The sequence below is a fragment of the Cynoglossus semilaevis genome, chromosome 11 (genome assembly GCF_000523025.1).
Source record: "Cynoglossus semilaevis isolate Cse_v1.0 chromosome 11, Cse_v1.0, whole genome shotgun sequence".
Lineage (NCBI taxonomy): Eukaryota > Metazoa > Chordata > Actinopteri > Pleuronectiformes > Cynoglossidae > Cynoglossus > Cynoglossus semilaevis.
In genome coordinates this window covers 1,957,682-1,981,586 of record NC_024317.1, presented here as the reverse complement: position 1 = coordinate 1,981,586, position 23,905 = coordinate 1,957,682, and the positions used below count along the sequence as shown (strand labels likewise).

General features: G+C 41.8%; 8 protein-coding genes across 10 annotated transcripts in view; 3 read left to right on the top strand and 5 right to left on the bottom strand.

Moving 5' to 3' along the window:
• frs3 (fibroblast growth factor receptor substrate 3) overlaps positions 1–1,179 on the bottom strand; it is a 19,682-nt gene extending 18,503 nt beyond the window's left edge. The window contains exon 1 of the mRNA XM_008319739.3: positions 173–1,179. The gene's annotated coding sequence lies outside the window, so the exon portion shown is untranslated. The remainder of the gene's footprint in view (positions 1–172) is intronic.
• A 134-nt stretch (positions 1,180–1,313) lies between these two features.
• Positions 1,314–4,065, top strand: tspo (translocator protein). 2 transcript variants are annotated; one of them, XM_025060476.1, is made up of 4 exons: positions 1,314–1,472; positions 2,405–2,580; positions 2,671–2,809; positions 3,308–4,065. In XM_025060476.1, exons 2-4 carry the CDS (start codon positions 2,408–2,410, stop codon positions 3,479–3,481), a joined length of 486 nt encoding a protein of 161 aa, XP_024916244.1. In that variant the 5' UTR covers positions 1,314–1,472; positions 2,405–2,407; the 3' UTR covers positions 3,482–4,065. The 2 variants fall into 2 exon arrangements, with proteins under 2 accessions (XP_024916244.1, XP_008317962.1); XM_008319740.3 differs by lacking the exon at positions 3,308–4,065 and adding an exon at positions 2,894–3,218 and having other exon boundaries at positions 1,319–1,472.
• Positions 4,066–4,246: 181 nt separating this feature from the next.
• Positions 4,247–5,433, bottom strand: uqcc2 (ubiquinol-cytochrome c reductase complex assembly factor 2). Its single transcript, XM_008319744.3, has 4 exons — positions 5,270–5,433; positions 4,671–4,745; positions 4,487–4,553; positions 4,247–4,399 (listed from the first exon to the last, which is right to left on the bottom strand). Exons 1-4 carry the CDS (start codon positions 5,405–5,407, stop codon positions 4,293–4,295), a joined length of 387 nt encoding a protein of 128 aa, XP_008317966.1. The 5' UTR covers positions 5,408–5,433; the 3' UTR covers positions 4,247–4,292.
• Positions 5,434–5,470: 37 nt separating this feature from the next.
• On the top strand, positions 5,471–6,599 carry tomm6 (translocase of outer mitochondrial membrane 6 homolog (yeast)). The gene is made up of 3 exons (XM_008319743.3): positions 5,471–5,661; positions 6,074–6,212; positions 6,341–6,599. Exons 1-2 carry the CDS (start codon positions 5,564–5,566, stop codon positions 6,168–6,170), a joined length of 195 nt encoding a protein of 64 aa, XP_008317965.1. The 5' UTR covers positions 5,471–5,563; the 3' UTR covers positions 6,171–6,212; positions 6,341–6,599.
• On the top strand, positions 6,586–7,492 carry c11h1orf74 (chromosome 11 C1orf74 homolog). Its single transcript, XM_008319745.3, has one exon. The coding sequence runs from the start codon at positions 6,619–6,621 to the stop codon at positions 7,423–7,425; it is 807 nt and encodes a 268-aa protein (XP_008317967.1). The 5' UTR covers positions 6,586–6,618; the 3' UTR covers positions 7,426–7,492.
• A 572-nt stretch (positions 7,493–8,064) lies between these two features.
• On the bottom strand, positions 8,065–10,532 carry sirt4 (sirtuin 4). Its single transcript, XM_008319746.3, has 4 exons — positions 10,227–10,532; positions 9,050–9,534; positions 8,580–8,874; positions 8,065–8,496 (listed from the first exon to the last, which is right to left on the bottom strand). Exons 1-4 carry the CDS (start codon positions 10,386–10,388, stop codon positions 8,341–8,343), a joined length of 1,098 nt encoding a protein of 365 aa, XP_008317968.1. The 5' UTR covers positions 10,389–10,532; the 3' UTR covers positions 8,065–8,340.
• Positions 10,533–10,573: 41 nt separating this feature from the next.
• Positions 10,574–16,510, bottom strand: LOC103385787 (melanotransferrin). Its single transcript, XM_074559996.1, is given in 16 exon segments — positions 10,574–10,798; positions 10,884–11,070; positions 11,159–11,343; positions 11,444–11,526; positions 11,691–11,838; positions 11,935–12,114; positions 12,199–12,246; positions 12,780–12,870; positions 12,957–13,105; positions 13,196–13,382; positions 13,489–13,646; positions 13,747–13,864; positions 14,433–14,740; positions 14,854–14,953; positions 15,552–15,715; positions 16,245–16,510. Coding segments are annotated over 16 exon segments (2,205 nt in total). The 5' UTR covers positions 16,300–16,510; the 3' UTR covers positions 10,574–10,754.
• Positions 16,511–16,649: 139 nt separating this feature from the next.
• On the bottom strand, positions 16,650–23,845 carry sfi1 (SFI1 centrin binding protein). Of its 2 annotated transcripts, none has more exons than XM_025060474.1 (30): positions 23,515–23,845; positions 23,369–23,440; positions 23,135–23,245; positions 22,947–23,041; positions 22,740–22,848; positions 22,560–22,662; positions 22,287–22,443; positions 22,039–22,200; positions 21,897–21,967; positions 21,722–21,814; positions 21,526–21,623; positions 21,375–21,441; positions 21,104–21,234; positions 20,934–21,015; positions 20,660–20,838; positions 20,496–20,571; positions 20,234–20,320; positions 20,059–20,135; positions 19,882–19,984; positions 19,700–19,796; positions 19,236–19,384; positions 18,786–18,860; positions 18,228–18,691; positions 18,059–18,142; positions 17,761–17,977; positions 17,619–17,670; positions 17,567–17,575; positions 17,367–17,484; positions 17,193–17,283; positions 16,650–16,915 (listed from the first exon to the last, which is right to left on the bottom strand). In XM_025060474.1, the coding sequence occupies exons 1-30, from the start codon at positions 23,676–23,678 to the stop codon at positions 16,790–16,792; spliced, it is 3,519 nt and encodes a 1,172-aa protein (XP_024916242.1). In that variant the 5' UTR covers positions 23,679–23,845; the 3' UTR covers positions 16,650–16,789. The 2 variants fall into 2 exon arrangements, with proteins under 2 accessions (XP_024916242.1, XP_024916241.1); XM_025060473.1 differs by having other exon boundaries at positions 17,184–17,283; positions 23,515–23,844.
• Between the last annotated feature and the right edge of the window lie 60 nt (positions 23,846–23,905).

The window sequence follows — 23,905 nt, the reverse complement described above, 5'->3', positions numbered from 1 at the left end:
GCGTCCCCCCTCCACCCCCCCCCCGCCGCTCCATCCATGCTACCACGACAGCAGCAGCAGCAGCACAAACTCAACCAGCATTTTCGCCTCTGTTACACAGGTGTGAGCGGCACAGACACACAGACACAGACACAGAATGGTCGGTGAAGAACGGACGGTTCCTCATACTCACATGTCTGGCACGGATTTCTCTCGGTTAGCCTCTGATGAGAGCGGAGAATTGAGACTGCGATTAGTTGTCACAGCTGCTGCTGCTGCTGCTGCCGATGATGTTGACGGCGCCGCTGCTGCTGCTGCTGCTGCTGCTGCTGCCGATGATGTTGACGGCGCCGCTGCTGCTGGTGCTGGTGGTGGTGGTGGTGGAGAAGCGGGATGTGGCCAGATTTGCACGACAAAGATCGAATAAAAGATGCTGGAGAAAAAAAAGGCAGTAGAAAGAGATGATGTTGTTTTTCGGTGCTCTCTTCCTCTTTACTACAACGCCCCCCCGCCCCCTCCTCCTCCTCCTCCTCCTCCTCCCGCTACTGCAACACGGGCCTCTGCCTGTGTGACATTTTCCCGAGCAGCTGGGGTGAGAGTTCACAGCCAGACAACGAGGCTGAGCGGAGCAGGCAAGAAGGTAAGAGGAGCTGGAGGAGCAGAGGGAGGAAGGTGTGACCGACGGATGGCGAGGAGGAGCAAACATCCTCCACACTGGAACAGAGCAGCAGCAGCAGCATCATCACTGCTGCTGCTGCTGCTGCTGTTTCTACTGTTTGTTACAACGTGAATAAAAGGAGTTTTAAATAGAAACTTTGAAAAGAACTGGAACTTTTCGCACGACGTATATTTGCCTCCAAATACCACGTAGTATTACCATCACTGAAATATTGTACATTATGTTAAAACTATTTTCCACTTAATAAGATTATCAACCAAAACACCGTGTACATTAAAGTAGCAAAAAATTAAACTCTTATTTTTTTAAATTATTTCATATTCTATTGATAACAATTGAAAACTTTTTTTGCAAACATGATTTTAAATTGTGTTGTTTAGGTGATGTGTCTCTAAAACATCTGGACCATAACGGTGGTGTGTTTATCAGGGATTTTGTATTATTATTATTATTATTATTATTTAAAGCCAGTATAATTGTTAGTTTATGTTTTATAAAGTAAGTAACTACATTTCTTCTGAAGTCACTCGTCCCCTGGGGATTGGGTTTGATAAAAGAAAACACTGTTGCAATCCCCAACCTCACCGCTAGATGTCAGTAACTCGATATCTTCCAGGTTAAGCTTGCTTCGACGTCTCGTTGTTGGGTTCCTGGTGTTGCGTGTGCTGGGGGAGTGTCCGCTGAGATAACACGGCCCTGCCTGTTTATATCACCGCGCCACAGCAGCATGTCATAGTTTTCCACAGTCCACTTCCAACTGAAACTCGACGACACAAAACACGCGCGAAACCGGAGCTGACGCCCTACACGCACGGTACGGTGTGTTTTTAATCCTTTAATTCTTCATTTCAACCTTTCCTCAACTACGCTGGGATCTGTTTTATGACAGAGAAACAACCAAAAAACGAAAAACGCATAAATGTGATCAGCTGACACATCTGCAGGTGATCCGTTAAACATTAACATTAACGTCTTTAGTCCCATTTTCTTAACTTCCGGACGACGTGCAAACAATGTGATTACGACAAACTCCTGACGGTTGGTGACTCGGCTCTTAGGTCAGTACTCACAAAACACTGAAGTGTAGAAACACTGAAATCGACTTGTTCGTCAACTACTGAGGTCAAACACGGAATAGTTGTTTTGTGTTTTTTTGTTGTTGTTGTTTTGTTTTGGCATAAAAAATACGTTAACGAGTGAAATAATCCATAAAAAAAACAAGTTATAGTGTAAAACAACAAAAACACCGCGCGCGCGCACACACACACACACACTCCGTTAGTTCTGGTGCGTTTGTATTGACAACCTGCACAGTGCAGTCTAAGTCTATGATATGAATGATTCCAAACTGTGTGTGGAGGAGGGCGGTGTTACAGACTCTTATCACTGTTTATAAACATACAGAGTAACATCCTCGCCCCCCCCCTGTAGAGGGTGCTGTTTTCCTCTTGCGTTGAAGTCACTGGTACAGCCGTGTGTTTAATATCAGGTTACATCACCAACATATTAAAAAGGTTGAACTGCCTGTTGACACATACACACCTGATGACATCAGAGTGATGACATGTTCACTTCCTTTTTACTACTGTTTGGATTAGGTTCAGAGTAACGCTTTGTGCCCAAGGCGTTCATCGCCTAAACTGTTTGGTGACACCACCAAAACATGACCGTGTGGCGTTCAGGGACTCATTGATTCTAACTGTAACACATTAATATCGACCAGTAACTTTGCCGATGTTACCCCAGAACATGTGGCTGCCCCTGGTTGGAATGACTGCCCTGCCTCACCTGGGAGGATTATACGGAGGCTACATCACACGCAAAGAGGTGAAAACGTGGTATCCTACCATAAAGAAACCATCATGGCGCCCACCAAACGCTGCCTTCCCGGTAGTTTGGACGTGTCTTTACACGGGCATGGGGTAAAAAACATGACATAAATGATTCTTTTTTTTCCTCCTCTTTGTTTGTAGTGTTTATAATTTTTTTGTTTGTTTGTTTTTTTTGTCCAGCTACGGCTCCTACCTGGTGTGGAAGGATGTGGGAGGCTTCACTAAAGACGCCGTCGTTCCTCTGGGACTTTACGGGCTACAGCTAGCCCTGAACTGGACCTGGACTCCGATTTTCTTTGGTGCACACAAGTTGAAATGGGTAAATTCACTACGTAAATATATTTGTCTTTGGTCTGATTGCACGTTCTCTGACATAAAAGTCTCTCTTTTTTTTTTAATTTAGGCACTGATCGAGATCGTCTGTCTGACTGGTACTGTTGGAGCCACCATGATGTCGTGGTATCCCATCAACCGCACCGCCACCCTGCTCATGGCGCCGTACCTGGCCTGGCTGTGCCTCGCCACCTCTCTCAATTACTGCATCTGGAGAGACAACGGTGATACCAAAGACGAGTAGAGAACGGCGTCCTGTGCCGCCATGCAGCCGATCTGGTTCTGTGTCTCAACACGGATTCATGATTTAGAAGGTTTTGTAGATCGTCCTCAACTGAACATTTACAATTAATACGTATTTGTGATTAGTACAGCTGTTGGATTAACAATTATACATTTGGCCATTCACTACGTAAATATATTAGTCTTTGGTCTGATGGCACGTTCTCTGACATAAAAGTCTCTTTTTTTTTTTTAAATTTAGGCACTGATTGAGATCGTCTGTCTGACTGGTACTGTTGGAGCCACCATGATGTCGTGGTATCCCATCAACCGCACCGCCACCCTGCTCATGGCGCCGTACCTGGCCTGGCTGTGCCTCGCCACCCCTCTCAATTACTGCATCTGGAGAGACAACGGTGATACCAAAGACGAGTAGAGAACGGCGTCCTGTGCCGCCATGCAGCCGATCTGGTTCTGTGTCTCAACACGGATTCATGATTTAGAAGGTTTTGTAGATCGTCCTCAACTGAACATTTACAATTAATACGTATTTGTGATAAGTACAGCTGTTGGATTAACAATTATATATTTGGCTTTTGTATTTGTTTTTGTTTTTATGTTTTACACAGTACTAATACATTAGACTATTTCAGAAACGCCCACACTTTTTTGGTTTTGGAGTTACTGTTCAAATGACTAAATGGACGTACATTGAAAAGGTTAAATGTACATTTACTCATAAACTGAACGTTCTTTACACGTACATTATACTATGTCGAGGTACTGATTAAATACACGTAGCTTTTTGGGACCTTGATTTAATACTTACAGTACATGGTCACTACTAAAGACTGTGGAATTCTGTACATTTATATTCTGGCTTTATATAAATTGCTCATGATCCACCAGTACCAGATTTACTGGTAAACTAAATAATCTACTAATTGGGCACCAGTGGATGGTTTGCACTTGTTGTATTTTTAAAAGATTTGATTAAATAAAGTGTAAAATTGTGTGAGATTTAAGGTCATTTTTATTCCAGGTAAATATTTGACAATTTATTTAAACGTATGGAGACGGACATGATGTTGTTGTTTTCATTTGATACAGTTTGGTTTTTTTGTATAGTCCTGTAAACTTGACCTTCAAATTTGATTAAAAGTATCCAATGTGAATATTTCTAAAAACAACGAGACAAACAGTTGTTTACAATAAGTTTAATTTCTACACATGCAACAAGGAAAGAGTTATTTTTCCGGAGCTTTCTCTGGAACATCTTCAGGTGCTTTGGAGAACCTTTCCATCAAAGATTTCCAGAGACCTTTTTTCTGTTCATCCATCTGTTGCACACTGCCTATTAAATTTAAACAAGGATCCAGGTTAAACTGTGGCTTTAAAAACCATAACAGAGTCTGTAACGTGTCTTATTTTCAATCCGTACCTGATAAAAATACTTTACATTCTTCCAGGGTGACGCCGGTAAAACTTGTGTCTTTTACACGAGGAAACTGGAGGAAGGTGATATGTAGGTGAATACGGTATTTTTATATATAAAGTGAGAAGAAAACAGAAAAAAAAAATACAACATAAAATCGAGCTCACAGCTCAAATATATAAACACTTACTCGTTGTCTGTAGATGTTGCTGTTAATCCGAGCCAAACTCTCATACATCTGGTCACATTTTTCTGGATTTGCGATCTGGAAGTTGAAAACATATTTATGGATTAATGGATTAAGATGAGAAATAACAATACGACATTTTACACACGTTCACATTGACTAAATATTCACTTATGTGTCACAAAATACTGTGCATTTTCATCATGAACAGTGTGTCGTGTCTGTCCTGACTCCACCACCCAAACAAGACTGGATTCAGATTATACTTAATAAAAAACAATACAATATTTTAAATATTCACCTGAAATTAAATAGGTAGTAGCGCAAGACTAAGTATTCTCGACACCTACAGTATAATCTACTGTTTAATCAATTTTACACTAGTCCATATTATAAAAACTGTTATTAATAATATACTGTGTTTTTAATAAATTCTCCTGCTCCTGTTGTGAGGTTGTCACCGCAGGTTGTTAATCCAGAAGCTGCCCAGTAAACATCACAGTCGGTCGGTGTAGACAAGGTCGCGGTGTAGTAGTCGTTGAGCCGAACTAAAGCTCTGCTACTCCAGTGTTTACGTGTTAAAACTGCGTCCGCGTTTGTACCTGTGTGTTTTCTCCCTCTCTGAAGGCAGCCGCGACCCTCTGTCGCAAAAACGACCCCAAGTCCCGACTTTTACTCGTCCCTTGTTTGGGCCACTCTTCACACAGCTTTAGAAACCGTCGGTACCTTGTGGCGGACATTTCTAAACGTTCGTGGGATCTGGCTGAGACGGTCGACTTTTGAGCTCAACTGCGCACCGTACTTGTGTTCACCTCAACACGTCCCCCCTGTCGCTCTACTGATCTTTAGTTCCGGGTAGCACTAACGCTGAGGTTGTCACGCCGCATGTTAGCAAGATGACGGGTCCAGAAAGTAAAAAAGCCTCTTCTCCCGGTGTCATGAACTGGTTCCGATCAGCTTATCGATTTTCAACGGACAGAAACGACTTCCGGCGGTGAGTTCATTTTGAGGAAAGTGTAAAAATGTGTAGCGGTTGGTTGTATTAGCCACGCGGCTAACGAGTTGCCCTTGGTTTGATCGATTGGATATAAAGCACTGCAGCCTGTGTTTACAGCCAAACTGGAACTCCAACTGTAGCTTCTTAAACGTATTCTTAGTTATTTTTGACGGAAATAAAAATGTAATTTATTTCAATTTTGTATATTATTTCTTATTTCGTAGCCTTATGTCGTATGGTTGAATAAAATTAAGTAGATTGTTAGCGTTTCGACACACCGAATATTTTCTCTTGTTAAATCTTTAAACCGTTAAAAAACCTTACGTACGAGGGGATAACAATTTATGCACTTTTAAAGTATTTCTTAAAGAAGTGAACTCTTTAAAAAAATGTCTTCTCTATTTTCCAGAAATCTTCTGGTCAATTTGGGTTTGTTTGTCGCTGGAGTCTGGGTGGCGAGAAATCTTTCCGACTTTGACCTGATGTCTCCTCAGCCTGTGGCATAAACGGGTCTCGACTCCAGCACCACTACAGTTGGGATGATGATGGTAAGAGCATCATATTTAAGTAATAGGTTGGAGAATAGTACATGTTTTTTAAACTAAAAAAAAAAACTGGTTGGAGAATAGTACATGTTTTTAAACTAAAAAAAAAATACTTTCCTCCTCTCCTTTAGGTGTTTTGGACCAAAAAGACGCATGGGACAAAATGTCTTTACACCTTTGTTGAAAGTTTTATAAATTAGGTTGTATACATGAATATGTTGTTTCTTTTTTTCCACAATCTCACTGTAACTGGCAGGACAACAACAACAAGTCACTGTCTCTGTTGTCACGACTTCTTTTTGTAGCTTTTATTTATTTTTATTTTCACCTGGCTGTTTTCCATATGTAAAATGCACCAGAAACAGGTCTTGTTGCTAACACTGTGCTACATCTGATGGTTTGAAAGATAATGTCCCCTCAGGAGACCTTTGTTGCTGCGGCCCGTAAATGTCTACGCGTGGGGAGAAAATCACTCTCCGTCCCTCAGAGTTTGAACCTTGCCGGCATGGTCCTGGCTGTCGATCTGGGTTTAAAACCCGCTCTGTTGTACGACAGCAACGGGGCCGGATCAGAGCAGGTGCAGCAGTACGTCAGCGCACTGCAGTGTTCTCAGCTTGTGTCTAAATCAATTCTCACATTGGATTTCAGTGGAAACACACTTGTCGTTAATCCACTCACAGTCAGAAGAAATTTAGAGCAGGTTCTGTGTGGCAGCAGCAGCAACAGCAGCAGCGTCAGAGTGTACACTCTTCGCCACTCACTGGAGAAACCAGTCGTCAGTGATGGGTTCACACCAGAGCTTCAGAGCGTAACACGAGAGTTGCTGCTTGTTCTGAGGGCGTGTGAGCAGCTGACGCAGGCTGAGAAACCGCTTTGTGTTGAGGAGAAATGCAGAGGTTGGAACCTGTGCACCGTCTTCGGTCTGTTGCTGGGTTACCCCGTGACCTACTGGTTTGATCAGACCAGCAGCTTTGAAAACTGTCTGTCGATGACGCCCCTGATGGTTACCACAGCTACAGCGACGTGGCAGACGGGCAGCGATGACCACAGATGTTGTCTGTTTTCGTTCAGTGTCCCTGCAGTTCTGCTCACACAGACACGGTCCGACCTGGACTCCTGGAGACTTCATCTACAGGAACGATTTCAGCGTCAAAGTGTCTTTAAAGATCTTGTCATTTGTCAGAACACAGTAACTCTGCCATCTGTCTGTCTGTGATGTCTTACACTCTTACAGATCATTCTGGTGCATTTGTCTCTTCAATAAACTCTGTCAAAGAAGCTGATCTCTCCTTGAGTCCTGTTTCATTACAGTACACAGTCAGAGTGATGATGAGGTTCAGTTTTTACCTGTACCTGGAGTATGAATGGGTTCTTTCTAGGTAGTTTCTTGATTAACAGTTATCAGGTAACAGGTTTGGTTGTCAAGATAAAATACAAAACAATCAGAACTTGACCAGTTGAAGTGGATCATGTCTCACTACTTTGTACTAAACTTAACAAGAATCTGTTTTGAAAAATCTTCCAAGTACAAAATAGTAACACATTAGAGAACAACATGCTTTAAGTATGAATGCAGGGTGGAACCAGAACACAATGACAAGAGACATTTACAAGACATAATTTTTGGTAATAAATTACCAGCAGCAGCATTTATTTCATACTGATTTCCTCTTGTGTTCTACCACAGTGGAAATTAGATAAATATTTCAAATAATTACACAACTACACTAAACTAAAAAGAAAAAAACATTACATTTATACTGGTTAATATTCCATAGTATTTGTGCTGATAATATTCCTCTGTGTGAGGTCCATCCTCACTTTGCTGACAGTTTCTGTGCGAGGTCCATCCTCACTTTGCTGACAGTTAAAATTATCGCCACACTGCAACCCATTATTAAATAATAATAAAAAAATTGTTCACTTGGGCAAATGTCCCAATTCAGTTCTGTGAGTTATCAAAAGTTGACTGAGCAACATTTGTTTGTTTTGGAAATTGAACTGTAGTCTTTTCCACGGCCTCTTGATAGCAGTATTTATTCTTTGGCATCGGAAACCGATACCAGTTTTAACCCTTTGTTAATGAGGTAGTTCTGTTTGACAGAGATTCTAACGTGGATGTACGTCATGGTCAGAGTAGAGGGTTGATGGCCGACAACACCTGACCACAGCGTCCGTTCACCTTCAGCTCAGCCAGATGATCGGCTCTTGTAGGACCAATGTTCAAGATGCCAATGGATAGTTTCCTGTCACTGGCTGCCAGCAGAAACCTGTACCCTGAGTAAACCTTTGGGGAAAAAAAATGAATTCAAAGAAAGTGACAGATAACAATAGAACAGTGTTATTGTGACGTTGGTTTAAAAAAATAACCTGTAATGAGGATCCAACGACCAACACCGCATCCGACTCTGCCAGCCTGTCGTGCACAAACTGCACCTTCTCCTTTTTGACAGTATCTCCAAAGAAGGTGGCATCAGGCTTCAGAATCCCCCCACAGACTTCACAGGAGGGAACTCTGAAATTCAGGACCTGCTCATCTTCTATGAAGACGTCGCCATCCGGAGCCACAGCCCCCGCCTGGACCTCCCAGGCTGGGTTCAGTGACATGAATCGACCCTGGAGCTCCTCTCTGGATGAAATAGTACCACAGCCTAAACAAACCACCCTGAGGACGCAGAGACACCAGAGATTTGATCTTCACATTTCAGGTCCTGAATAATTAAAAAATTATACAAAAAAAACTTCAATACAGCAAATCTTTTAACTTTGAACAGCAGTGGAGACGAGAAAATAATGTTTTCTCCAGGAACCTGCACCACCTGACCCGTCTGTTCCCTCACCTGTGGGTGCAACCATGAAGTTCCGTCAATCTCTTCTGTCCGGCCTTTGAGTGAAGAGCATCCACATTTTGGGTGACGAGCCAGTGCAGCTTCCCCTTTTCCTCCCACTGCTGCAGTGCCCTGTGTGCAGTGTTGGGCTGGTGGGAGGAGAACTGTGGCCACCCCACAAAGTTCCTCGCCCAGTAGCGCTGACGGGACTTGGAACTCCGGACAAACTCTGCGTGTTCCATCGGTCGTCTGCTGGTGCGGGCGTACAGTCCTGTGCCCTCGGAGCGATAATCGGGGATGCCCGACTCCGTAGAAAGACCTGCTCCACTGATAACAAACAGGCGTTTGGCTCGAGAGACAAAGTCCTGCAGTAGGTCCAGTGAGTGGACGTCAGTGTCGGTACAGGTAGGAACAAACGTCAACATACCCTCAGTGACGGAGGATGCTCTTCTGACGGGCACCGTGTGACTGGTACAAATTCGCCACGGTAATTTCATCTGCAAAAATACAAATACACAACATTTAATGAGAGCACAGATGGCGATATTACATGACTGATCACGACTAGATAATAACTAATGTGGTATTCTTCAAATGTAGAGGTTGTGAAAAATAATAGTTACAAAAAAGTTTTTGTAGTTTTGAAGTATTTTAGTCTGAAATCTGGACGGAGACTGAATGTCAGAGGTTTTTATTTTTATTTTCATTATTTTCAAAAGGTGTACATTCATATGTTTTTTATGAAAAATTACATGTAATGGTTGAATGTCATAGTTTTTTTTATTTTTAAAAAGTGTACATTCATATGGTTTTTATGAAAAATTACATGTAATGGTTTTGCACGGCTGTCGCAATTAACACGTTTACAGGGATAATTAATTTGTAAATTTAATCTGATTAAAATGATCCCTTTCGCTAATACACTTTCGATACACGATATTTTACACAAAATGGGAAAAGAGTTTTAATTTTTATGACACAAAACCAAATCGTTTTCCAGCCACAATCTGTATATTTCAGACAGACATGACCGTCATGACCAGGGAACTATTTTACTGAGACACAAACAACACATACCTCGATAACAACCGGTTAAATCCCTAACCGGTGTCCTTTAGTTCGCTTAACTAGCAGCAGGTTAAAGAGAGTAATAGTTTATTTTTTAACACAGTTTATATCGTTACTGTACCTTCTCAGTCGAAGTCGCTGTCAACGATGAAAAAGTTCTTCCACAACTGCTGCGGTAAAACACCGCTTTGACGACCAACAGCAGGATGACGTCAGGAGGAAGCTCTGTCAAACTGCTACTAACCGGAAATACTCCATTCTCCGGAACCCCAAAGCGCAGCATGTCGGGAGTTGTAGTCCGATAACGTTCTCTTTTATACCGTTGTTAGTTTTACAAATTATTTTTGAAAGTTTTATAAATTAGATTGTTTTCAATATTTTTTTTTAGTTTTACAAAAATGTTTGAGTCAAACAACATTTCATAATAGTTTTATACAAATTATATACACAATAAACAAACCATAAACGAATACAAACTGGTCAATTAAGGTAAGTTTAAAGCATTTTATAGCCTTTATCCTCAGTCTGTCTGCAAGTTCTGAGAACGTTAGCCCAGTTTAGTTTACTATGAACGTTGTGTGTGTTGTTATTTCCTTTTCTTTTTACTGTACATGTGTAGATAATTTTAATTAAAATCAGTTCCTGTCTGTCAGAATATGCTGCATACATCCTGACTGCAAAACTCCAGGATATCTGCAATTAGAAAATCACATGTTTATGAGCTGGCTCCACAAACACAAAATAAATTGTACAATAAGTTTATTTCTTGTGGTCCTACCTGAGTTTGTGCAGTTGAAGGCGTCTTCTGCATAAGTGTAAAACTCCTCTCCCAGTATGGACCTAAGGTCCATGTGACTGGTGTGGACGAAACACTGAGTAGCATCTTTAAACAGCACATCACACTCTCCGTACTGATGAGACTCAAAGAGCTTGAACTCAGTGTTCGGCTTGGCTGCCAGAGTTTCCTTGATGGGGATTAAAAACAGTGTTTTAGAAATGGACGGACTAAACCTTTACCTGTAAAATCAGCCGTGTGGATTTACACCGACCGACCTGTGACTTCATCAGGAAGTCGTAAACTCGTGCCGTCATCACTGGCCGCGTCATGACCGTGTTGGGTGGAATGAGCCCCAGATTACAGCTGTCCCAGTCTGACAGCGGAGCCCGGCGGCCGTCGTGACACAGAAGCTCAAAGTCTGACGGGCTCCAACCGTCGGCCCAACCTGAGGAGCTCAATCCTAGAATTTAAACACAAGAAATACTGACATTAAAAAAGAAGAAGAAAAAAAATTGCATTTTCTTAAATAAAAATATTGTTTAAAATATAAAAAAAGTTACTGTTGATGTTATCCACAAGGTTGTGCTGTTCCAAAAAGGCCACATCGCCGTAGCTTTTTCCGCTGCGATCTCCAACCAGACACCTGGAAATAACAACGAAAAAAATATGGATTAAAGTGGATTAAAGCACACGACAAATATTTGAATCACTCAGGGAGTTTCTCTCACATTTTTGTCTAAAAATGATATCATAAAAATACAAAAGCGTTTTGTCATAATTCCAACAAAAATGTAAAAAAAAAAATACCTCAAAGCTCCCATGTTGCCATAGTAACGCTCATTGTGGTTGTCAGCACAGCGTTTGGTTGCAGTGTCGCCGGTGCCTCCCATACAAACCTTACACAGATTCCCCTGAGAACCAGGGAGGCAGCCCTTCCAAAACACCTGCTCATAAACTGAGTGAATACAAAAACAACCGAAAAATAAATCAGAGGGGAAAAAAAACGGTCAATAATGGAGGATGATGTCGTTTCACCGAGTGTGAGCAATACCTGTGTTTGGGTCACAGGAGGTGCTGTTGTGCTCCAGACTTAAGGTGTGTCTGACTGGCAGCAGCCACCCCGAGGGGCTGTACATGTGACCCTGACAGGAGCGCCGTCCTGCCAGGTTACCCATCGATATGCTCCTGCTGGAGCGCTTTGACACAGCGACACCTACCACTGTGGGGAACACTGGAAAAAAGGAAAGCAGTGATTTAAAAAAAAAAATAAAATAAAAAAATAAAAAAAACATGGCAGTCATCATTTTTGTCCTACCTTCTCTTTCCAGGTGAATAAATCCTTCAGGAACCACACACTGTGTCCCTGAAGAAATAATAAATAAATAAAACAGAATATGCATATTATAATTTTATAACTTCATAATAATCCATCAACTGATCTGATGATTCAAGTGTGTAAAACCAGAACAATGTCAAAAATGATTAAAAAAAACTAAATCTTGCCATCAATTTATTATTTTAAAATGTCTAAGTGACTTGAATTGATGTATTTCCTACAACAAAATGCTGAAGGGACCAAACAAATACATATAACATATTTTATTAGTATTAAATAATTATTATAATTATAATAATAATTGAATCAATACAATGTAATACTAGTCTTAATGTATTTTTTGGAAATTGTCCAAAAATGTATTTTCTCAACAAATGTTTTTTTTCTTAATAAGGAAATTGTCCAATAATTTATTTTCTCAACAAATGTTTTTTTTCTTTAGATTTCATACAAAAATAAGCTGTTTGATTAATGAACCAGGTTCAAGGTCAATTACAGTTTGTCAAACACCAAAATGACAGACCAACCATCAGAGCGCGGTGAAAAACCTAAAACTGTACCATAATATTCAGTTACCACAGGGACCAGACCACACTTCCCGGCGATGTATGTGTGAGTTGCATCCAGCGAGGCAGCGTCCACCTCGTCCCTCTGTGGGTCACATTACAGGGACTCAGTTAAACTGTGACAACAAGTATTTAAAAACCTTAAACATTCGTTCGTTAACTGGTCTTAACCTTAATTCTCTCGATGCAGTCGCGCATCGAGACGCCCCTGACACACACCAGGGGGTCAGACTTGATGTTGAGAGCCCACTGCTCACACTTCTTCTGCTCTGCATCACTGATGCAACACCAGCGCACAACGCTGTCCTCCAGGGAACTTCCTACACACACACACACACACACACAGATTCAGTGACTTAGTAAAAATCACAGCCCGTCTGTGATGGACGTGCTAACGTGGAGAGAATCACCTTCATGTCCTAGACCTTTGAGGAGAGCCACATAATCCAGACCCAGCACCTGGATGACGTCCACGTCGTCTGCCAGAATAGATAATTTCTCCGTCACATCTTTGAACAGAAGATCATTTTCTCCAAAAGATGAAGAATTAAAGAGTTGGAATCGGTGTCTCTCTCTGCCCTGCCGTCCAAAAAGCACCTGACAGATAAAAAAAAAGAAAAAAAAACAACAACATCCACAGACTTTATTACACAGAACCTAGAGGATGTAAAATAATAATAATAATAATTAAATTAAAAAATACCTGCAGTGTCATGAGAAATTTGCGAGCAACCTTGCGGAAGTTCAATCTGGTGACGACGCCCCCTCCTGGTCCACGTCCTAGGTTGCAGCTCCTGTAGTGGCTGATGGGAGCCTGCGTGCCATCAGAACACAGTAATCGGAACTCGTCTCCACCGTCTCCTGACAGAAGACAGAAGAATGTCTCAGATCAAGAAGCGACCAATCAGAAACATCCTAGTGGAGTTCATGAGCAGCACAGTGTTTGATGATTTACACCTACCTTCAATGTTCTCCAAGGCCAAATGGTCCACAAACGCCACATCGCCCGCACCACTGCTGAGGCACCTGGAACACAACGTCAGGGACAGGAGATAAACTTCTTCTTTATATCCCCCTCTCTCTCCTCTACCTTTACTCACTCACTTTAGATCATGGGATATTTTATTTCCCATAATGAGCAGCTGTCATTATGCCCAGGAAGCTGTTAGAATATCTGTAACACGATGCTAACAAGACTAAAAAAAAATTGCAAAACATGTTCATGTCAATCCCATAATATCATATCTACCAAATAAGAACTGCAGCAAATAAAAAAACATTCAAACAAACTACTATTAAACTATCCATTGATTATATTACTGTTACTTTTTTTGCACACATTTAAATTTCATCAACAGGAAAAAGAGTTTTAAAAGAGTCAGCATTAGAATGGATGGATGAATGGATGGATGGATGCATGGATGGATGGATGGATGTATGGATGGATGGATGGATGATGGATGGATGAGTGGATGATGGATGGATGGGTGGATGGATGAGTGGATGATGGATGGATGGGTGGATGAGTGGATGGATGGCTGGGTCATATAGACAGAAGGCCGGGGGAAGAGGAATAGAGATGTGCCTGGTAGTTTATTGACAACCCCCCTCTCCCCCCTCCCCTGCCCCTAACACACACACAGATACAATCCATCCCATTGGCTGCCTGACTTCTCACTGATCAACAGTCCTTCTCTAACAAAGTCAAGCAGAACTTGAAGTTTGTTCAAGTCGTTTACTCTCTCACTAAAAAAAGTAACAACTTCATTTGACTTCACCCTGACTGAGAGGCTGCTCCTTGGACCAGCTCAGGTAGTTTCGGGAAAGAAGAAATCCCAGCGGCAGACTCCAGCCGGCCGTCCATCGTACCCCGCTGTGACAGCTCCTCACCCCTCGGAGGGACCTCACGTCCAGGCTGCTGTTCTTCACCACAGCTACAGACAGAACACAGCCTCCTGCAACACAGACAACAACAACAACAACAACAGCCGCCGCCGCTGCCACATTATCACCGGGAGATGCTGTGAAGTGAAGAGTGGAGTCAGGAATGTTTTGATGATGTATTTACCATCTCTGTAAATCTCCTTGGCGACGGCGACCAGGCCAAACTGCTTCACGGCCGAGTAAACTTCTCCTGCGTCTAATGTCACAATATCAGCACGGTTGGCCTGAGATAAAACAGACCAGTATTATCATTATTAGTAGTAGTATTATTTAGTGTGTTGATGGAATTTATAAAAAACGTCCAAAAAAAAAACTACGTTTTCTACCACTGAATTACACTCATTTTGTCCAAAGTATGAAATCATTTGCCATTTTTACAACACAGATTGTTTTACTTCCTTACTGTAAAACCAATTTTATTCATTGTTAATATATATTCACAGTGAATATACATTGTAGTTTGAAGCAGTGGTTCTCAAACTGTGGTCCGCATACCACCAGTGGTACGTGGGGAAAATTCATATTCAATTGAATAAATCTGAAACACAACATGCACAATTAATACAACATTTAAACATAAACATCTTTATAAACATTTATAATAATTTCTCAGGTGGTACAGAGTATAAAAAGTTTGAGAACCACTGGTTAAAAAACAACATGTATCGTCTGTAAAAGTTAAAAAACAAAACAAATCTCCGACTGATTTCTCTCCACTCTGCTGCTCTGACACGTTCGTTTCTTCACTGCTGAGTTAATGAAACCTCCTTCTTCATCGTTCTTATCTCCGAGGCCTCAGTGTCACCGTACATCATGCCTCACCCTGATCTTGTCAATGCAGTCTGCCGTGCTGGAGGCTCGAACGCACGACAGTCGGGCAAAAGCTGCCACCGCAGCTGGAGGCAGCACGGTCACCAGAGCTTTGGCCAGTTCTGCACACTTCCTCTGCTCGGCGTCCGACACCGCGCACCACCGCGTCTTTTTTGCTGCCAGGCGAAAAAAGAATTAGTGACAAACGACAAACGCTGCAGGTTAAATTCCCTTCACATTGAACAGGATTGAGTTTGTACTGCCACCCACTGACAGGACATCAGTTTGAACTTTTTATATTTATATTTAAATCATTTTTAATAACATGTTCGACATAAAGGTTCTAGTGATAAAAAATACAGAAAAAAATAAAAAGAATCAAAAGGTTTTTTTTCTCACAAACTAGGGGTGTAAGAAAATATCAATACATTGAAATATCGCAATATTTAATTTCACGATATCACATCAATATTCTTGTTGTACCTAGAATAAAAATACAAATAGGATAAAGCAGAAAAAACTATAAATTTCACGATATCGCAAAAATGCAAATAGGATAAAGCAGAAAAAACTATAAATATTATAACTTAGAAAAGAACAACATACAATCCCTTCATAAAAACAACGTACAGTCCCAGTGTAAAAACCAGTCTCTTTCAGAGGCAGTGACTTGACAACAGACATAACTAACAAATAAAAACTCACCCTTGATGCAGCAGGCAAATGTGCAGAAGAGTAAAAAAGTGTAAAATCCTCTCATTCTGGTTGGAGTCAGAGACCGAGACAGAAACTAACCTGAAATCTGTGGAGCACAACACACTTTTTCCATCACTCAAAGAAAAAAAAAAACCTGATTTCTCTGCCAAGTACTAAAAACCACTGGACCTAATGGAGGAAAAAGAAAGCTCATTGCTCAAGGGCCACTCCTCCGAAAACAGTCATGTTCCTGATTTCACACACGTGTGAAATAATTAGCACCATGTGTCCAGAAGCTCGGCCCCTGACCGAGGATTTCATGGATCTAAAGAATGGACGCAGAGGTGAGGATTCCTTCAGTGTGAGGTTTTTAAGAACAAAAAAAAAAACAAAAAAACACCATGGACGGTGAACTGAGAAGAAATGTTTATAAAACAGTTACATTTCATTTAAGTCTCTATTCGATGTAGAACATTTTGGTTGATGAGCTGCAGTGTAAACTTTGCAGGTGAAATTACTGACGTGTGTGTGTCTGTGTGTGTGTGTGTCGCTCTTCATTTCTTCGTTTGTACAGAAGGAGAAACTCCTGCCGTCTGTTTCTGGATCCTCTCTGCATACAGCAGCATCGTCGGCTTCCGTTTGGCCACAGACGTGGACAGATGGAGAATGTTCTCCTCCAACTTAGAAACAAAAAAATCAGGAAAAAATATTATGAAAGGAAACTGTGGTACTTATTAGATAATAAATTGAAAAAGATATATTCCCTCATAATTATGAGTCATATTTCTGTAAAATTAGAAGAAACCGAGATAACCCTTAATATTGAAATAAAGAATATGTAAATTCATTGAAATATCAGAATAAAATATTTTTTAAAAAATAAGATATAAATTAGAAATATTAACAAAAACCAAGTCTAAACGTGTTGTTTCTCCCTGAACGCCTCACCTCCTTTACCTCCTGGGAAACAGAACTTATTTCTGTTGGTGCCTCCATTGAACTGATCTGGAGCCATTCCTCCAGAACCTTCTTCAGTTTCCGCCACGACCTGGTTGTAAAGTCAGACAAATAATGGCCGTTAAAGCACCAAAAAAAAAGATGAGTTTAAAACAGTTTTTTTATTTTTGTTACCTCAGCTGCCTCCTGTCCCGTAGATAACTCTTCATCTCCAGCTCGATGCTCAACAGTTCACTCGTCAGAGCAGACGTTGAACCTTCAGCCCCTTCAGCAGGTGCTCCAGTGTGATGCTCTATAAAAAAAGAAGCTGTGTATTAGTAAAAAATAAAAAAAATACATTTTAAAAATATTGTATAAAAATGAAGTTCCCATACCAGAATATTCCAGAGACTCATGGGAGACTTTTCCAGGTATTTTGAAATGGACCCAGAGACTCATGGGAGACTTTTCCAGGACATGGATTGTTCTTTTTTTCAAACTTTAGAAAAAAAAAAAAAAAAAAAAAAAAAAAAGGAGTCCCAGTGAACAACGTGTCCACATCTGGTTTAATCAGTTAGAAAATAATTACTTCATTGTGAGCGACTGTTTTCATGAACGCTGACGGAGGCAGGAGGACGTCCATGGTCTGATGTCTCACGGAGGAATCGGTCCGTGACACGTGAGCTTCAGAGATGTTCGTATCTGTGATGGAGCTGCGATGTGCGCTGGAGACGAGGATCCCAGCAGTCAGACTGCAAAAAGGTTCTGCAGCTCCGGGTCGGGAAATACCAGACTGGCTTAAGGAGCTGAACAAAAAAATAATTTTACCAAATTTGACTGAGATTAGGAATTACATAAATGTTGTTTTATCTTCACAAAAGTTTTACCCTTTATGCTCCGAGACCATCACCGGAGACTCGATCGGATCCTCGAGGCGGTAAGGCTTCTGTCGACGCTCGCGTCCGCGAAGCCTGCGAGAGCAAAAATATTAAAAAACTCTCCAGAAGACAAAGAGGGACATCTGCTGGTCACAGCACATCACAACGTTCCACTCACATTTCTTTCAACATGTTGACATATTCATCTTCCTGCCCCGCTGTGTTAGACAAGGAAATGCCCCCTGGGGCAGTAGTGGTCAATGACGGGGTCACATTCTTTTTCATCAGTTGCTCTTGGACCATTTCTCCCCACGGTTTAGACAGCGCCCTCTGCTTCCAGCGCAACGCACAGCGTCTCACCACCCTGTGGAGATGACGTGACCTCTGTGGAACACCTGACCAGACCGGAGAGCGCAGCCCACACGCTGTCGGAAAGACAGCAACATTCCTTTTTATGGCCCCCACTGGCTCGTGGCGGTGCTGTGTGAGGTCCTCGCTGAGATCATTCACGTGAGCGGCGTATGTGAGGATGCAGCTCACGCCCTTCCTCAGCAGCCGGTCTCTGTAGACACGTGCAGACGCAGACGCCTGCTCCCGCCTCCAGCGCTGCTGAGCGGCCCACACCCTCCACGCATACAGCACCTGAGGCACATTCACCAGGACGCAGGACACATGTTCAACTCTGGTAGGGTCCGTTTTAACTTTTTTTTAATTATATTATAATAAAAAGGCGTACCTTGTACTGGAGATTGAGCGCCCAGTGCCAGAGGGCTTCGTGTGTCTGTTCAACTTCTCTCTGTCTGTGCTGCAGCTGTCAGTAGGAAGAAAACCAAATGTTTTTTTACTCACTAATCTGATAAATGTGCCAGCCCTGGAGGGCAGGGAGGGGGCGCCGTAGCAAATAATAAAACCAGGTACGGTTCAAAATCAAAACTAGTAAACATGAATGACAACATACAGTGAGACTGTGATGACATTGGATAAAATAAAGCTAAAACAAAAAGATGAAAACTAAAGAGGAATAACAGAGGAAGAGGTGAAGAAGACGTGTCAACGAACCCATTTTTTTTTTCAGTAAATGTGGGGTGAGACTGTGATAAAATAAAGCTAAAAACAAAGATGAAAACTGTTTTTTTGAACACGTGTCAACAAACCCATTTTTTTTTTCAGTAAATGTGGACTTTACCTTATATTTCTGGCAGTGTGTGTGATAGTCTCCCCACTGTTGTAGGGCTTTACAGAGCAGTTTGGATTCATGGTGACGTACGGCTCGTTTCACACACAGAACCTGTTTGGTTCTTTGCCTCCACTGTGTGAACGTCCGCAGCAGAAGCACTGAACACAGAGAACAGCAGTGGAAGACATTAAAGACGCTCGGACATCGTTCCTCCAACAGGTAATTTATCTTGGGCGTGTAGTAGCTTTACTGTGTATGTCAAGGAACCTCTCAGACAATTACATGCATTAATTTTAAGTAATTGTTTGTTCTTTTACAGGATAAATGTGCAGTAAACCTTAAATCTTAAATTGTCTTAAATTAGTTTGGTAATAAAATAGGATTGTACAGAATATAGATCGATTGATAGAACTTTATTGATGTTCCCTTTGGGGAAACTTAAGAATATGTTGTGTGTTACTACATGTATTTACCATGGTTACGTGACCTTTTAGCTCTGCTGACTGCTGCCCTCTGCTGGCGCAGCGTCGACACGGCCAGACTCGTTGCTGCTCGCCAGGCATAAAACACCTACATCAGATGTGGGTGAAGAAGACAAACGAATGAGTAATGGGAACAGGGTGAAGCGAGTTGAAAAGTTGAACTTCTCTCTCACCTTGGGCTGTGTTAAGTTTTTAAAATGATTCAGTGCTCGTTGCTCCGACAGGCGACACTTTGCCTGCAGCGCCGCGTTCCCTCGCCACACTGACAGAACGCCGCTGCAGAGAGAGGAAGGACGCACGTGGATATCGACTCTTCTTTACTCGTACTGAATATGTGCCTCGTACCTTACCTTAGATATGTCTTCGTTTTCAGTTGATAAAGTGTCTCTGCACGTCCACGGATGTGAGACAGAAGCAGGTGATGTGTCTGTACATACAGCAGATGACAGACAGTGTTAGCTTCGACCGTTAGCATGTCCCGTCATACATGTGTGACGAAACATTTTGTTAATGAAACCCAGTCACCTTCCAGGCCGTGAAGGTTCGCTGGAGAAGTTTGGTCTCACGGTGACACAGCATCTGCTCCTGTTGGCGTTTCTTCTCTCTCTGGTTCTGAAAAAAGAAAAACAGAATCCAAAACAGAGACAGAGTTTTGACACAACTGTAGTCACTTCGTGTGCAGCTCAACTGATTTAATTTACACTTTAATTAAATTAATCTATGTTGCACCACTGCACTCAGCTCTGGCATCAGATGTTTGATGATATAATCTGAGTTTTAAAAAAACCTTTGTCCATCGTTCTAGAGCCCATCTCATGCAGCAGAGGTCTCCCTGTTGACCGGCCTGGAGTTCTCTGTTCCTCCTAATAGACAAAAAAAAAAAAGAAATGTTTCTGAGCTCAAAGTCACACAGACTGGCACCAGTTCTCATGGTGAACAGTTTGCCGACACCTTAGTCTAATCTCAGCGCTGTTGTTCTTCCACTCCGTCATCGTCCTGTCGAGGAGTGTGTGCTCGTACAGCTGATCTGATGCTTTCAGTTTCTCCTCCTCGATCATCTTCTCTTTTGCCTTTTGTCTCCAGTAAAAGAAGATTCTCCACCTGTAGGATCTTTTCTCATGAAGAATTGCCTAAAAACATTGACGTTGTCAGAGAGTCTGATAAAAAAAAACAACCAACAAATTAAAACAAAACTAATTCATGTGTTTATGTCCAGTTATTGTACCAGTCGCTCTAGAAGCATGTGCTCCTTATGTCTCTCTGCCCGTTCCCACCAGGTACTGAAGACCCATTTGCGCTGACGCTGTCTGTAAAAGCAGTAAATACATGTTATAAAAAAAACACGTCTTATTTGTTTTTCTTACATTTGCAAAAGTCTGTGGAAAAGAAACTCACTCATTGAAAGCGTCAGCATCTTGTTTCCTCCGTCCACGGAGTCGTCTCTGCACGGTGAACTTCACCCAAGAGTTAAAAAACCGCAGCTGGAGGTGATGGACCAACCAAACGTCTGCTTTGTGTTCCAGCTCCTGTATATGAGGGAGTTTGCTCATTAACAGCGTGACGAGATTCCTTAAACATTTCAAAGAGTGGGAAAACAGATGACTCCCCTGCAGGTACGGTCTAACACAAGCAAGTTTTTACCACTGTGGTGTATGATTAGAAATACCTGCATATGTTTCTGTTTAGCGAATGTCTCCCTCCAGTGGTGAAATGAGCTTCTAAGCGCAGTAACTCTGCAAACACAAAAAAACAGATACTGGAAAATTCAGTCCAGATTCATATGTAGGGAAGTGGAAAAAAATTCTAAAAAAAATCACCTGTATTTCCTCTGTGCAGTTTCTCTCAGTGGTTGAAATCGTCGGTCTTCCGCCTCCTCCACACGCTCCTGCCACAGCCTCCAACACCTCCTCATTCTCTACAGCACCCAGAGACAGAAAGCTTTTACAATCCACACCAACAAGTAACCGACAGTTCATGATGAGTGCTTGTGTCGCTTGAGTGATTATCTGTTACAGTGTAACGACAGTGCTGCACAGCTACGTTGTTGTTCATCCGATGTCTTTTGTTACACATGGCGTTGAGATCAAATCCCTGCAGCCCAGCGCTCTGTCACAGGAACGCAGTGATTATTTACAGTACATGATCAGGCAGACTCACGTACTGTATGTATGTAATTACTGTTTCTTACCAGCAGGTGGCAGTGATAGTGCCGAGTTGCCATTTGGTTCATTTTGGCTTCATCTTTGCACAGTGACACAGCTACCGACTGAAGCTGAGGAATCCAACATCATCAGGTTTACTTTTCAAACCTGTTTCACGGTCAAGGATACAAGTCGACCACTGCAGCAGCGCCCGGCGCTGAGTGCTGCGAACAGTCAGCTGCGCTGCAGCAGCCAGACGGTCTTCCTCCCTCCACTTACGATGCAATCTTTGACTCCAGGTATTCCAATACATCTTCACCAGACGCAGATTATAATGAAGCTGAGCTTCGGCTGAAACATTCAGAAAGTGAGAAGCAGTGATTAGCATCTACTTAAATGCATGTACAAACGGTGGGGAGTTATTTAAATATATATACCTTGAGACTTTCGTTTGGTTTGGCAGCAGTACACATAAAACATCCACAGATACAGTGTTCTTCTTTTCACCCTGTGTGTGTAGTGATGTAAAGCCTTGGACTCTTGGTGTTTGTGGCGACACTGAGCTGAACGCGTTTCTTTCCACTGAAGCAGAGCCTTTTTTAGAATGGAAGAATTTTGCACGTGTCACACCGGACAAACAGAACACTTTGTATGACATAATAAGTGGTAAATAAACAGTTTTAATGAGGAAGTAATTAAAAATAAATTACCTTCTTCTTTATCGTCACATCCCGTTGTTTCAGATACTGGTCCTCCAAGACGTAAAGGTTTTTAAGCTTTTGCAGCTTTGCTCGCCACAAACTCCAGAAAATACTGAAAATGTAAAATCATTGAAAACATATGATCGGACACTTTGTACGTAAAGGTTTTTTCCAGCGTTATAAACCTACCGAAGAGTTGAGAGTCTGTTCTTCTCCAAGGCTGATTCCATCATTTTCTTTTTCTTTCTTATAAAAATCCCCCAGTTGCTCCAGGCCACACCAACCCGTTGCCTGTCCGCTGGTTACACAAGAGCATGTTGAAAAAAAACAAACAAACTGTAACTGAAATTGTAAAGTCAAATAATGTGGAACATTCTATAATAATCAAAGCCATACCATGAAGGTTCGCATGTTTCAGTTTGATCTTCTCTTCCTTCTGCAGTGACACAAAGGTACGCCAGCTTTGGAACACTTGAGTAGACAGACGAAAACTAAGGGCAAAATAAACATACAAAATACATCAGTGACAACTTCATGGGTCTGAAGATATGGTATGATAAATTGTAAACTGTTAAAGCACTGACTTGTGGTGATACTCTGCCCTTATTTTATGGATCCACCCTCTCCTGGACGTCCACCACTCCTCTGTCCACCCATTAAAGGCTCGTCTTAGGACCACTCTGTCATAGTGACACCTACAACGTGCAATGCACTCTTGAATTAGTGTCAAATTGATTGTGGACTTTTACTAATATCACCTGATCAAGGTGTGGTTTTGTTTATGTACATTGATGTCAAATGTTTGTGTTTTATTTTACTTTGCTTCATGGGGAAGAACTCGACCAAAGGTGTTGCGTATCCATATATATAGGAACTTTCTGGCCCAGGTTCTGTAGGGGTTAAAAAATATGTTGAATAACAAATTATAAATGCTGTTTATTTACAAATCGAGCTCCTTTTGCACCTTATCCTGAGCTCCTTGAGTCTCCCGCCTCTGTTCCAGGTATATCCAACTCTGTAAACGAACTTTCTGGAATTAACGTTGCGGACAGGTTTATTTTGACCACTGGGTCTGACAACGTATGTTCTACGCAGTCCTACCTCTGCTTTTTTAGTGTTATTCGACATTGTAAAAAAAAAATCACTACAGCGTGAGCCGGTGTTTTAAAATAAAGCCTAAAAGAAAAACAACAACAACGACAAATATACTCCAATAAATCTTTCGGAGGAAGAAAAAGTCGGCTTCTCTGTGGTAACCAACTGCCGCGCATTAGTTTTTCCGTGTCACGTGACCATGGGCTGCCTTCACGTGATAAAAAAATAGTGGGAAATGAGAATTATTCCCTTGGTATATG